This window comes from Maylandia zebra, linkage group LG23, assembly GCF_041146795.1.
Source record: "Maylandia zebra isolate NMK-2024a linkage group LG23, Mzebra_GT3a, whole genome shotgun sequence".
Classification (NCBI taxonomy): Eukaryota; Metazoa; Chordata; class Actinopteri; order Cichliformes; family Cichlidae; genus Maylandia; species Maylandia zebra.
This window is the reverse complement of record NC_135188.1, coordinates 10,624,409-10,639,108: the sequence shown is the minus strand read 5'-3', so window position 1 is coordinate 10,639,108 and position 14,700 is coordinate 10,624,409. Positions and strand designations below refer to the sequence as shown.

Sequence of the window (14,700 nt, the reverse complement as noted above, 5' to 3'; positions counted from 1 at the left end):
TTACAACTAAAATGAGTAATAGGGTGGACATTAGGCAAGGCTGCACTTTTTGCAGCGATCTAGTATAGAAAACTTTTCCATGCATAAAAGAGGTCCGCGGCTCTGAACCATAGTAAAGGGACCTCTGGCTAATACGGCCGAAAACTAGCTTTACTTTGTTGTCTGGGTAAACGTTGCTAGCCAGAGACAGAGGGAGGCGTTGAAAGGCTGCTCCAGCGGAACTTATTGTTTCGGAGGAAAACAGGAACACAGTGTACAGTCGAGTCTTAATGGCTTACTTACAACTGGGCTTGTCAGGCACTCTTTTTGGCTGCAGTGGTTATTATTATATTTACATGCTTCCGGCTCACGTTTCTGCTCAGTGACAAGTCGTACTTTTCCACTCACCTTTTTCTCCCTCCCTCACTCACAGACACATAACAGGTATGGCAGTCCATTCTCCCTGCAGCACGGACTACACTGCCCATGAAGCTACATTATTTAGGGCTATGCCTGTAACACACTGCTATTGCTTTCATATTAAATCATTTTAAAAAATATCTCTTCAAGTCATTATGAGACATGAAATTGAGACACAGGCATTTGAGCCTCTTAATGCGTGTTTTGTTTGGGTTTCCAATGGTGTGGAATTACCAAAAATAGAGAGACCATAGCCTAACATATGAAACAGGAAAAGACCACCGTGTAATCCCTTTATTTCAACAAAGTAACTGTATTCTAAATACCACCCTAATAAACTGTAACTGTAACGGAATATAGTTACTCATATTTTGTATTCTAGATACATAACGGCGGTACATGTATTCCGTTACTCCCCAACACTGGCGATTTGTATATATTAGTGCTATTTCTTCAATTTGTAAACTTTGTAATATATTGTATTATTTCATTAGTTTAGTCTGTTACTGTTACTGTCTTGGAGCAATTGTAACCCATATAATTTCCTTAGGGATTATTGAAGTATTCTGATTCTGATGTCACAGACAGACCTGAGTAAAATCCACTCTCTGGGGTCAATAACACTGAATGAAGTAACTTGGCACATCAGAGAATTCACTCAAGAAATCAAACTGAAGTTTAAAGAGTGATGAGTGACATGAGGCGCTCACTTTTCCATTCATACCTACTCGGATCGACTCAGCACGGTTTTCACGGTTTTCCATTAGGTCATAGTTCCTGGTACCTGGTACTTTTTTAGTATCCTAGCTCCAGGGCCGGATTCCAAGCAAGAATGAGTTCTGAGCAGGTACTAACATGTGGTTGTCAGTCTGCATGTCACCGATTGGCTGGTCAGTGGCATCACTCGATGAGTCATGACAGCATCTCCTCTTTTAAACTCATCAACGAGGAAACAGCTGCATAAAACAAGGCACAGTAGGTATATTCCCGCCTCCAAGGCCACCTTTGTTGTAGTTAGATGCGTTGGAATGACAACGACCGCTCAAATTTGTGTCAGGATACAGACAGCATTTCTGAGACATGACAAAATTATTTATGACAACATCTACTGTTAAAATGATTATTTAGCCTGTGTGCACAAAAATGGTCGATATGACATTTTTTAATCACAGTTACCGGTAAAGTGGAGGTGGCTGCTATTTACACCAGGAAACTGGGTGTAGTGCAGGGGTCACCTCTCAGGGGTGGCAATTCAGCTATTTGACTCATGTTACAGCAGCTCAAGAGTGAATGAACATGGTGCAATAAAAGTGGTTTTAGGAGTTTTTTTTTTTTTTTAAACTAATGACCTACAAATTCTATTCAGGTGTATTGCAGCAAGGACACCTGTAAAAGTTTCACGACACTGGCCCTCGAGAACTGGAGTTCAACACCTGTGGTGTAGTGGGAAGAACAAAAGGAAGAGTGAAGCTGCAGAGTGTGAGGAGCAGTGTCAGAGTGAAACAATTTAAATCGCCACCTTCAGGCTTTTTATTCCAGTTTGTGCAGCTCATGCTGGGGCTTCAGTTATGCTGCTGTAGTTTTGGATCATTTGCAGATGATTTTTCAAAGACTTGCAGACTGTTAACATTTAACTTAAAGTTTCTCATTTAGTAGCATGTGTGTGTAAGATGGGTTTTCAGTGTAAAGCATTAACTTTTAACATCCGAGCACGACCCAGCCTGGTGTTGTGGCGTTGGTGAAATCATTGGCGCTGGGTATAGAGAGTACGCACCGAAAAATTAGACCTGCATCTCTTATCATTGTAAAAGCTGTGTTGAATTAATTCAAAGCCATTCATAAATATAAAATGTGCTAAACTAATGTTTAATTTCACTTTAAAATAAATGATTAAACAGTTCACAGCCACAGTGGAAATCAAAAGTGAAGCAAACCTTTTTAACTGTGGGAAAACCCATGTTTATTCCACAGCACAGCCTGGTGGAAAAGCTGTGCAGGACACGCCTGCAGACATGAAAAGCTGTCACTGTGGGACTCCTGCAGGTGAGCACGAAGAAGCAGAGGCACTGCAGATCATCAGCTGAACAATGACACTGTGCTCCAATTTATGTCCCTAAAATAACGTTGTAGTGATTTTAGCACCTCAACTGGGAATTCAAGAACAAATGTGTTGTGTTATTTCCACAGTTCTGCACTCAGCATAGACATTGTGGTTTAGCAGAATTAAACCACAGCTATGGCAGAGCAGCATGGTAAAAGGCGGTTATACTGACTGAATGATGACACCATCACAGGAAGCTGCACGTCAGTAGCAGTAAAGCAGAGATGCGAGGTACACAGTGTGCTAATGTTTCATAGACACACACAGCATTTATTATTTCTGTAACAGTAGTCACCTTGAGGTGCTTTGTATTACAAAGACCCTACACTGATACAGAAACACTGAGACGACCCCCTGTGAATGAGCAGTCAGCTCTAAATTCACTGCTCTAAATTTTAAGTGAAGATGCAAAGAAATCGTGCTGTAGAAATGGATTCTGAAGTGTCTCCTGAGCAGTCTCTATATTGTTGTCCCACAGTTCGTCATACATGTCTTCTTCCACTGTGGATGAACATTTTTGTAAATTAGAACCTTCTGTTATGTAATTCAAAGCTTTGTCTGCATGTGAAAGCGTTCAACCCAAGCACATCTTTGCAAAAAGAAGGCTCATATATCGTGTTTCAGAGTGCAGTGTATGAAACAGTTGATCTCTTTTATGACTCCACTGGTGAACAGGTGACTTTGGGATGTCTGTGCACCATCCTGTTCACACTATACTGAAGATCTAGTTTCACATGTTTAATTCAAATCTGGGTGCCTTCTGCTCTTTGTGTGAGACACAAGGAACACAACATCGCAAAGTAATGTGGAAATACAGCTTAGCTTCTTATTGAAAGGAAGAGGATGGTGTGGGAGCTCTCTCTTCTCCTGCTCACGCTGAAGTTCATGTGTAACATCTGCACACTGACCCATCATCAAGTGACAAAAACATCTGCATCAAACTGTCTTATATGGAAGGAAAATCCTGTAGATGAATATATATTTGTTTTACTGAGGCAAAAAGCGAAATATAATGAGTGAGGTGTTTTAACATGATCCACATTACAGCTGGCCCCAGGATTTCAGTTACACCATTTAAATCAATCAAGTGAGCAATGCGTCATATTTAATCACGTCCAGAGTCGAGGTCTGGCAGCTACGATTGGTTGTTCTAGCTCTGACAGTCTCTGAATAACTGAGACTGTTAATATAAAGTATTGAAATAGAATAACTGTCATCTTCAGTGAAGCCACACAGACTGCATCTTCTGTCCTCCTCCTAAATTAAAAAAAAAAAACTCAGTTCGGCAGCTCTGCAGTGATAAGAAACTGAAGTGTGTCCACTTCCTGATTCTCCAGGAATTCTCTTTTCTACAGATTTATAACACAGTCTTCCAAGTTAGAAGCTTAGATATGAACTGAACTGTCAGTCAGTATGTTCAGTTTTATACCTGTGCTGATTTCTGTCAGGCGTTTTCTAACACACACCTGGATAAACGATTCAGCGGAGGCAACTGAACTGTCCATGAGCATGAACTCAGTTACAGCCTGCTGGCTCATTCTCAGAATCTCCTCTCTTGCATCAATTCAGTTCATTTCATTTCAGTTGGTGTACAAGTGGAGACGCGTGGGTTTACCGCCCAGTTATTGCCACATGGCTTCAGGAACATCACTGATATAGAATGTGTCCGTTGAGTCTTTAGTTCCTTGGAAGAAATCCACCATGACATAAGAAACCAACTGTGGCTGTGATGTTTATGTACCGCCTCCACCCCCTCAGGCACATGAAGGCCTAAAGGTAGGCTGTGGGATTTTGTGAAAAATGGTGTAAGAATACTCATTGGCCACCTCATGAGAAAAAAGTATTTGAACTCTCAAAGAACCAGAGACAGGAAATATATCTGTGGGCTCATGTTTAAGCTCATGTGTAAGCTCGTGTGTAAACTCAAAACATGTTGGAGCCAAGTTTTATCATAAGGGAGTGGCAGAAAAAACCTGTGGGACGGGTGTTTGTTTGACAGTGTATGCTTTCACCAGCTTCCACAGCTTTCATTTTCCAGGTAGCATCATGATCTTCAGAGGACAAAGTAGTTGAAGTACTAAGTCAATTTTTTACTCTTTAAGTGAAAAAATACAGTAGTAGTAGATACTAGTAGCAGTAGAAGATTAGAGTGTTTTCTACCAGCTATTATATATATTTAAAAAAAAAATCATGAGTGCATTAGATTAATGCACTCAGCTTTAACATCTGTTATGCTGAGCACAAGCAGAGACAATCAAAAAGAATAACAGAGATCTAGTTGTGGCTGCATTATACCGATATCTGCCTCCCACTGCTAAGAATGAGTTTGTCCTGTTTTTGCATATTTACATTTTTCAGATCATCAAATTTGAATATTGGACAAAGATAGTGATGAAAGTTATGTAAACCTACCTGCCCTGTGTGCAAAAGTAACGGCCCCTAAACCTGATAACTGGCTGTTCCACCACCAAGTATTTGTGATGCCTTCAGTGAGTCTTTCATGTCACTGTGGAGGAAATTTAGCCCACTCTTCTTTGCAGAAATGCTTTAATTCAGACACATTAGAGAATTTTCCAGCATGAACGCCTGTTTAAGGTCACAATGAAGCGGCTCAGTTTGATTTAAGTCCAGACTTTGACTCCAAAACATTCATTTAGTCTTTCAGAGTCTTTCAGCGAATCAGAGGTGGACTTGTTGCTGTGTTTTTGATTAACTGTCCTGCTGTATAAGCTCTATCAAAAAGAAAAGTTCAGAGTTTTAAAGGTTTTGAAGGTTCCGTCTATCATTGTACTTTTAAAGCCACACGTCCATTCACAAGCTGATTACAATGACAGCTGTCACTTGTGTCATTCCTTATATGTCGTGCGCCTGTAACTCAGTTTGCATTAGCTCTGTGTTTCAGCTTTTAGGATGATGATGAACTTCAGTCACAGGAAACCTGAATAAAGGAGATCCAGAGGAGATGGACGGGATCAGCAGGGGGAAGAAAAAATGAATGATGTAACAAACATATCAGATTTTCTGAGCTCCGTGCTCCTTTCCTTCACCTCATGACACAGAAAGTGGTCAGGAAAAGACAGAGCAGTCACACTGCGCCCTGCTGGCGAAACCCTGCAGAGGGCAGATCACTCCGGCTGAGTTCAGCTGTAATGGGAAAAACCTCTCACACTGTGCTGATGAGTCAGGGAACAAAAAGAGGATTTTCTTACAAATGCTTGTGTTTATTGGAAAAGCTCATGTCCACAGGCACAGCGGCACAGCATCATTGGGAGGAAAACCTCAATCTACTGGCTAAATCAGGCTTTAGTAGAACAGTCGGGGCTGTGTTCATGCAAATATGTTTTCCATGCAGTTTGCATAAGTTTCAAATCTCTTCTACATTCTCTGTGGTTAAATACGAAATAATATTGCACACACAATATTATAAAAGAGTACAGTCACGTGTGCTCGCTGAATTCGTTGTGCTTATTCGTGGGTCATTTCAAAATAAAATCAAGCAGCAGCTCCCATCTGACCCCTCACAATAAGCTGATTCTTTCAGATTATTTACTGATGCCACACATATCTTTACCTTCATACCGGGAATATTTTACACTCATGATTACTTTCATAAGTGCACATGAACCCGTCAGGGCTGAAAACACATTTAAGCTGCATCTCGATACATGCTCAGTCATCCAGGTAAAGAAATACCAGTAAAGTTGATTCTGTTCATCTGGATGCTTTCAGTGGGAGAAACGTTTTGTCCTCATCCTTCTTCAGTGAGAGTTTAGAGACTTCTTCAGTCTCAGCTGACTGCAGGTCTCCAACCTTATAAACAGTACCTCTGCACAATGACTGAAACCAGCCCACTGAATGAACACTGGGCTGTTTCTTCCAGATGGACAGAATCAACCTTTTGGGACATTTAAACTGTGTTTCAGACTGCAGCAGTTCGACTTTGTGAAGATGTTTCAGCTCTTATCCAGAAGACACCAGGTGTTTAATGCCACTCAGTTTAACTCTGCAGACCTCTGAACTCTGTTCCTCATCTCTGAGCAGCTGTGAGCAACAGTGTGACGATCTGTCACAGTTTAGGTGCATCCTGGGTAAATTTCAGGCTCATATCAGCAGGTGGGACAGGGGAGAGCAGGTGAAGGCTCGCTTGTACGGTAGGGTCATGTTGCAGCTGACTGTGAGGGGTTCGGATCGATCTCACGCAGCACGACCCCGCTCTAAAAAGCCTACGCACTGGATTATTTGTAGAATTATTGCTCCGGTCAGCGTAACGTGAGTCCGGCCACGGCGCTGCCTCCAACATTGCATAAATAATGAGGTGAGTGTAAACAAACAGTGCAGGTCCAAATACCAGAACGTCTGTTTTCAAGCAGCTTAAAGGCTGAAACGTCCATGTCTGAACAAATATTCAAGTATTATTGTGTCACCGCTAACAAAAAGGTCTGTGTGCTTCTCATGCTGTGGTTCATGTTCTCCTCAGGCCACGCTTGTTACAGTCACGAGGACCGCTTCAGAAGCTTCTGGTTCAGCGCCACGACGGTGGGCACGAAGCAGCTCTCCGAGACGAAGTCGCCGGCGATGATGTTCAGCGAGCCGTCCTCCTCGCCGGGCGTCTGCTCTTTGACCCAGCCGAGCAGCGTCGGGTACGTGGACATCACCAGGTCCTTCAGGGACTCAGTTGGGTGGGTGCAGATGTACTTCAGGTCCTCCGTCAGATTAATCCCCGTCACAAAGAAACCTCCTGAAACACACACGCACACACGGTGAGATCCAGATGGTGAATGTGTTTAATCCTCACCTGTCTGACATCATGACTCGTCAGCAGGTCACCTGGTCTCCTGTTTTGTTGCTTCATGCGTTCAAACTCATCAATCAGAGCCTCGGCTTTGCATTTGTTGGCCCACCAGTATGGGATGTCCGGCCACAGCTCAGTGTGCCGGCGCTCCGTGCTGTGCTCGTAGGACGCGATCACCTGGTAGCCCGAAGCCCAGAGCTTACGAAGAGTGACCTCAGCCTGAAAGCAACACATCAGAGCCGTGAACGCCTTAATAATCCAGGTAATGCAATCACCACGGCTCCCATAATCCTCCCTAAAAGTTTAAATAAACCCCACCAGGCTCTTTAATATGAGTTAAAGGTCAAAGAAGTACACTTAATGGAAGTCCACTTTTTTGATATATGAAGTTTGTGTACAGTCGGTTTTAATGTTTGCACATTTTGTGGGCGGAGCTAAACTGGAGGAGGCATAAATGGATGGATGAATCCTCTCTGTGGTCACGTCCAGGTGTTTGATACTGACACTGGCTGACTGATGCGTGTGCGACTGCCGTGAAATGGGTTCATCCAGTGTGAGCTATTTAACAGGAGCGCCCTGTCAGCACCTCTGCTGTAAATCTGTAAAACAGGATACTTTGGGATTCTGTGCCGGCTTCACCCTTACAGTTAGAAACCTATGAGATGTTTCAGGAAACAGGAAGTGCATCCGTACCTTTTTGGGACAGAGTTTGGAGGCAAACACGGTACGTATGGTGGTGAGCAGCACCGCGTGGAGCTCCTGGCTCAGGCCGAGGAAGTGGCTGAAGGAGAGGACGACCACCTCTTTGGGATGGGCGTCCAGCCACTCTCGGATCTCCGTCAGCACTGTCTGTCAGAGACACAGGCGAGCTCAACCCTCACACACCAAAATGAACTTCATCCCGCCCACGTGCACAGCTGATTTGACGTGTTATTGCTGCCATTTTGTTCCTAATGATGTAGTCCTGCTGTTTTCTGTTCCTGCTTTAAAACACGCGTGTGGGATTGCTCATGTCAAACATAGTCAAAGTTTCTAAAAATGAGCTCAGTGTGTGTGCAGTAATCCCTGAACACTCAGATTAACATAGGGATACTCTTACTCTGTGTGTGTGTGTGTGTGTGTGTGTGTGTGTGTGTGTGTGTGTGTGTGTGTGTGTGTGTGTGTGCTCACTTCCAAAGACGGTCTGTCTCTTATGGAAGTTATCACAGAATATCACAGAATATCAACCAAAGACGCAGAACAAACCTGAAAGGTATAAACTGGTTTTCATGTCATTGAGTGAACGCGTATTAAAGGAAAGCAGCAGGATCTCTGATAACAACGAGACGGCCTACCTGAAGGAACTGGTGCCAGAGGAACAACCTCCTTCTAAACGTCAGTAAGACAAAGGAGCTGATCGTGGACTTCAGCACTAAGCAGGAGAGGAACTACCAGACCCCCGTCATCAACGAGTGCCCAGTGGAGAGAGTGGACAGCTTCAAATACCTCGGAGTTCACATCACGCAGGACCTGTCATGGTCCTGTCACATCAACACCGTGGTGAAAAAGGCCCGACAGCGTCTCTACCACCTCAGACGCTTGAGAGACTTCCAACTGCCCTCCAAGGTGCTCAGGAACTTTTACTCGTGCACCATAGAGAGCATCCTGGCGGGAAACATCTTAACCTGGTTCGGGAACAGCACCATGCAGGACAGACGAGCTCTACAGAGGGTTGTGCGGTCAGCTGAGCGCACCATCAGCTCCGAGCTCCCTGACCTGCACTCAATCTACAGCAGGCGGTGCTGGACTAAGGCCAGGAAGATCGTGAAGGACCTCAGCCATCCCAACAACAGACTGTTCTCTCTGTTGAGGTCAGGAAAGCGATTCCGCTCCCTGAAGACCAACACAGAGAGACTGAGGAGGAGCTTCTTCCCGCAGGCGATACGGTCTCTCAATCACACCACCACACAGTACTGACCCACACATATGGTTCTTACACACACACTGGAGATTCTGGACATTGTTTTTGCACAACACTGGTCACTATATTCTTCATTTCCGGTTAATACTTGTACAGCTGCTGTTATTGTGTATATATTTATTTATATTTAGATTTCTTCATACATTCTTATATAGTTCTATATTGTGTATTGTGTATTTTGTTGTACAGTTATTTTATTTTCAACTTTAATTTATATATTTTATCTTATTCTTTCCCAGTTAAATTTACCCTTCATTCTAATTTGTGTTGTACAGTTATTTCATTTTTAACCTTAATTTATATTTTATTCCTTCCTAGTTAAATTTACCCTTTTTAATTTTTCATATTTATTTCCTATCTTATTCATAGCCTTTCCTTTTTTGTTTTCTTTAGGTCACGAGCAGTTGTCCAAGCATTTCACTACATATCGTACTGTGTATGACTGTATACGTGACAAATAAAATTTGAATTTGAATTTGAAAACGCGACTCAGCACTTTCTGTCAAGCTTGTGATTCACATGTTCACTGCAAACTTCATGCTACTTGCGGTGTCATCTGTGACTGTCGTTAACAAGCTCCTCCCACCACCTTTCTCAGGATCATCCTCACTTTAGATTTCTGAATAATCGCACTGACAGCTTCACCTTCTCTCCTGTCGCTCCGTCACCCTGGTGCAGGTCTGCAGTCCTGCCCCTGACATCCGGTGACAGCTCTTTGGTCTTGCAGTCTGTGGACAGCGGTGCTTTATTCGCACACCGAGCTGAGATCAGGAGTATCTGACTGGGTGATTGTGCTACGTGGGCCACACAGCCATTCTGTGGGCGTCTGTAGGGGATCAAATACTTATTTCAAACTGAGTTTCTGGATTTTTGGTTGATATTCTGTTGCTCTCTATTGAAACATAACTTTCTCTGTAAGCTGTGAAGAAGAAAGCTAAAAGCCAGACTGGATAACCATGAAGCCCACAGAATTCCAAATCTAAACCTGTCATGGATTTAGCATCTGTTTGCATATGTGTGACCGGGCTGTGAGTCACCTCCACAGTAAGCGTGGTGTAGACGCCATGGTAGAAGTACAGGTGTGTGGAGCTGTCGTTGGGCCTGTGTGCAATCCTCAGGTCGCAGTACCTCACCCCACAGTCCAGCTGATGCTTTATACAACACTCCTGAAACATGGAGGACACACAACTCATCACAGCAGGTCCGGCTTTATACACAAGAAGGACTAACACAGGTACAGTTACAGCCTGTCATCACATTGTGCTCCTCCTCCCCACTGTCACCGTGAGCTGCTGGTAGAGGATCGTGGGATGGCTGGGTTTCTCTCTGATACTGTACAGTGTAATCCGCCTGAGGCGACAGCTGTTTCAGAACAGTGCTGTAAAAGTATTACCTGGGTTTTTGCCCACTTGTACACAAATGGACGAATGAGGGGCTTCATGAATTTGTCGAGCTTCTGCAGCATGTCAGGCTGCATGAGGTCGATGGGAGACCTGTCGTCCGTATCCAGGCAGTAGGTTATTGCATTATGGCTGCCTGAAAGGGACAAAGATAATCCTGAATGTTCCACTTGGCCCTGACAGACTTCCTGCACATACACTCAACAAAAATATAAACGCAACACCTTTGTTACTGCTCCCATTCCCCATGGGATGGACGTAGAGACCTAAAATTCATTCCAGATACACAATATAACCATCCCTCCCAAACAGTGGTCACAAATCAGTCCAAATGTGTGGTAGTGGGCACATCTGCTATATTGAGATAATCCATCCCACCTCACAGGTGTGCCACATCAGGATGCTGATCTGACATCATGAGTAGTGCACAGGTGTACCTCAGACTGCCCACAACAAAAGGCCACCCTGGAATGTGCAGTTTTGTCTCACAGCAAAATGCCACAGATGCCACAAGCAATGAGGGAGCGTGCAATTGGCATGCTGACAGCAGGAATGTCAACCAGATCTGTCGCCCGTGCATTGAATGTTCATTTCTCAACCATAACCCGTCTCCACAGGCGTTTCAGAGAATATGGCAGCACATCCAACCGGCCTCACAACCGCAGACCTCGTGTAACCACACCAGCCCAGGACCTCCACATCCAGCAGGTTCACCTCCAAGGTCGTCTCTGACCAGCCACCCAGACAGCTGCTGGAACAATTGGTTTGCACAACCAAACAATTTCTGCACAAACTGTCAGAAACCGTCTCAGGGACGCTCAACTGCATGCCCGTCGTCCTCATCGGGGTCTTGACCTGACTCCAGCTCGTCGCCGTAACAGACTTGTGTGGGAAAATGCTCACATTCGATGGCGTCTGGCACGTTGGAGAGGTGTGCGCTTCACGGATGAATCATGGTTCACATTGTTCAGGGCAGACGGCAGCTGAGAATGTCCCAGTTCTTGCATGGCCAGCATACTCACCGGACATGTCACCCATTGAGCATGTTCGGGATGTGCTTGACCGGCGTATACGACAGCGTGTACCAGTTCCCACGAATATCCAACAACCTCGCACAGCCATTGAAGTGGAGTGGACCAACATTCCACAGGCCACAATTGACAATCTGATAGACTCCATGCGACGATGTGTTGCACTGCATGAGGCAAATGGTGGTCACACCAGATACTGACCGGTTCTGGGTCCCCAGACCCCCAATAGCACAAAAAACTGCACATTCCAGGGTGGCCTTTTGTTGTGGGCAGTCTGAGGTACACCTGTGCACTACTCATGATGTCAGATCAGCATCCTGATGTGGCACACCTGTGAGGTGGGATGGATTATCTCAATATAGCAGATGTGCCCACTACCACACATTTGGACTGATTTGTGACCACTGTTTGGGAGGGATGGTTATATTGTGTATCTGGAATGAATTTTAGGTCTCTACGTCCATCCCATGGGGAATGGGAGCAGTAACAAAGGTGTTGCGTTTATATTTTTGTTGAGTGTATGAAGCTGTGGATCTGGAGCTTCTCCAACCCCCAAACTGAGCCCAAAACCTTTAAAGTCACACAATAAATACTGTTTTTGGCACGTGTGTGTAAAAAGGTGCTTCATCAATGTCTTCATTTATTAATCAACCATTTTTAGCAGCTGAAACGACCGAGTCAGCACATGTATGATCCTTGTTAAAGCCGCTGTTCCTGTTTCTCTGACAGATATTTCAAATGTTCAATAAAACCAGGAAAATGTAACTGAGAAAATGAATTTTCATTTTACTGCTCGTGACAAATCCGAGCTCATGTGGAATTTGGCGGGGGCGACGTGCCCTTTAAGTTGGGATCGAGCAACAAAAGCGTGTGAAAGTCAGCGGTGCTAAAGAGAAGATCAAAAGTGAGCTGGCAGCAGGTCGGTCACGTGATCAGGTAGAAAAAGATCATCTCAGAGATGCGGAGCTTCTCAGAGGTTCACAACCTGTTTCAGAATCGCAGTCCTCGCTGTGAACATCTCATCATCTACACAACATGACATCATCAGCACACTCGGAGGATCTGGGGGAATCTCTGTGCGCAGGCTGATGACTGTAACCTTCAGCAGAAACACTGCTCTGTGATAAATCTGTGCACGGCTCAGGAACACTTCCAGAAACCAGTGTCTTCAAGCAGCTCGGCATGCCGTCCACACATGCAGCTACAGCTCCGTCACTCCGACACGAAGCCACGTGTGACCATGATGGAGAAACGGCACTGCCTCCTCTTTAAAATGGACCAAGACAAAGAGGAAACTGATCTCATGTCGTGTCTTAGTCTTGAAAAGATCCACTGCTCCATCCAGAACCAAAAGGGTACATTTGATTAAATCTGGGGTCTTTTTCTGACAAACCTCTCTAACCTTTAATTTAAGGATGTTTCTGCTGACTAACTGATTTGCTTATTCCATAGAGGTCCAATGTGTGTCCGTGTTAATGGGAATGTGAAGCTCAGTGGTGTTGCAGCTAACTTCTGCGTGGTTTGTAAGAAAAGGGTTTGTTAGTATCAATCGCCCCTCCTGGGTTGTCTTTTTCTGTTTATGTTTGTTTGTTTGTTTGTTTTCTTTTTCTTTACCTATGTGCTAACATAAAACGTTCTGTTTTGTATTCAATGTAACCTGTTTTTGTGTTTCCCTTTTCTTTTCTTTTTTTTTCGTAAACTGTATCCACAATCACTCACTGATTCAAAACAGTTTTTTCTGTTCTACAGTGAAGAAAATGCGCCTTTCTTTATGTTTTACTCAGCGTCTGACTTTGTTGGAGCTTTTCTGGGTTTGTACTTGTGGGTCAAGAAATAAAGCCACTCACTAAGACGACAATAAGACATGCTGCATAACAAACAGAAATGCAAACACACAAATCTGCATTTGGCTTTTCTTGGTCTCCTTGCAGCACATTTCCTTTATCGCTCCAATCTTTCCTTTCTTACTGAGTCTGCTGTTTGATCTCAGATTTCTGTCATTGGTTATTTTAATTACCACTTTCCTGAGATAAGATAAGAGACACATAATAAAATTGTAGTTCAATAGGAAACAGTTCAATCAGGCAGAAAACATGAAGAGGCTGATAAATGAATGAACAGGTGAATCTCTGACTGTGAGAGCAGCAGGTGAACTGTGTGTGTGTGTGAAATGTGGACACAATGCGTTCATCACGTCCTCACAGTCAGAGAATCATCAATAAACCAGAGACAATAAGACAGAACAAACTGATTCAGGTCCCATCACACCATCAGCACCATCTGCCCCCAACACCAGGCCTACCTGGGATGGCCAGGTGGAACAGCGGGACATCCCACAGCGCACATGGCAGGCGAGACATCCAACTCTCCATGGGCAGCTCCATCAGGCTGGGCTCACTCAGCCCGGACATCACTGCTGCTGACACACACACACACACACACACACACACACACACACACACACACACACACACACACACACACAGGTTCACTGATTACATTGTGTTATTAATGTTTAATAAAGTGAAAGTGAGCAGGTGCGTGCACTGCGCTGTTTCACAGCAGTAAACTTGCGCGTGCCTGTGTGTTTATGTGTGTGTGCTGCAGTCAGCCCTCCTCACCTGATCGTCCCTCTGTGTCTCAGATCCGCTTACGCGAGCAGAGCCCGCTGACAAAGGCCACGAGCCGCCGGTCTGAGAGCGCGTGCACGAGTCATGACCGGAGCGGCACATTAAGCATGTGTGACTGACACGCGGAGAAAGCTGGGATCCTCCGCAGCAGATCTCTGTCTGTTACCGGTGAGCCGTGACCGCGCGCTTCCGGTCGCCGCTGCGAGAGCGCGGCTCCGCTCTTAAAGAGACCGCAGGACCTCGAGGCTGCTGCAGCCCCGCGCGCACACGCGGCTCACCTCCATAATGCACGTGAAGGTAAAACATCTGGAGAGACGTCACGACGTTTGATCAGCTGATGAAACGCCTGTACATAAAAGATGGACATTCTCTCCCGTTTCCAGCAGG

General features: G+C 44.7%; 1 protein-coding gene across 2 annotated transcripts; it reads right to left on the bottom strand.

The window, feature by feature from the left end:
• Positions 1-5,722: 5,722 nt before the first annotated feature.
• On the bottom strand, positions 5,723-14,499 carry plcxd1.1 (phosphatidylinositol-specific phospholipase C, X domain containing 1, tandem duplicate 1). Of its 2 annotated transcripts, none has more exons than XM_023155604.3 (7): positions 14,305-14,499; positions 13,986-14,102; positions 10,646-10,788; positions 10,290-10,418; positions 7,986-8,141; positions 7,328-7,511; positions 5,723-7,238 (listed from the first exon to the last, which is right to left on the bottom strand). In XM_023155604.3, exons 2-7 carry the CDS (start codon positions 14,092-14,094, stop codon positions 6,994-6,996), a joined length of 966 nt encoding a protein of 321 aa, XP_023011372.1. In that variant the 5' UTR covers positions 14,095-14,102; positions 14,305-14,499; the 3' UTR covers positions 5,723-6,993. The 2 variants fall into 2 exon arrangements, with proteins under 2 accessions (XP_023011372.1, XP_004557071.1); XM_004557014.4 differs by having other exon boundaries at positions 13,986-14,099.
• Between the last annotated feature and the right edge of the window lie 201 nt (positions 14,500-14,700).

What these genes read in the sequence shown, in the direction of transcription:
- plcxd1.1 (XM_023155604.3), bottom strand. Translation starts at nt 14,094, where the DNA reads ATGTCCGGGCTGAGTGAGCCCAGCCTGATGGAGCTGCCCATGGAGAGT. An exon ending in GTTCCACCTGGCCATCCCAG is followed by an intron (nt 10,789 to 13,985) that starts GTAGGCCTGGTG and finishes TGTCCCTTTCAG; the next exon opens with GCAGCCATAATGCAATAACC. An exon ending in ACAAGTGGGCAAAAACCCAG is followed by an intron (nt 10,419 to 10,645) that starts GTAATACTTTTA and finishes TCCATGTTTCAG; the next exon opens with GAGTGTTGTATAAAGCATCA.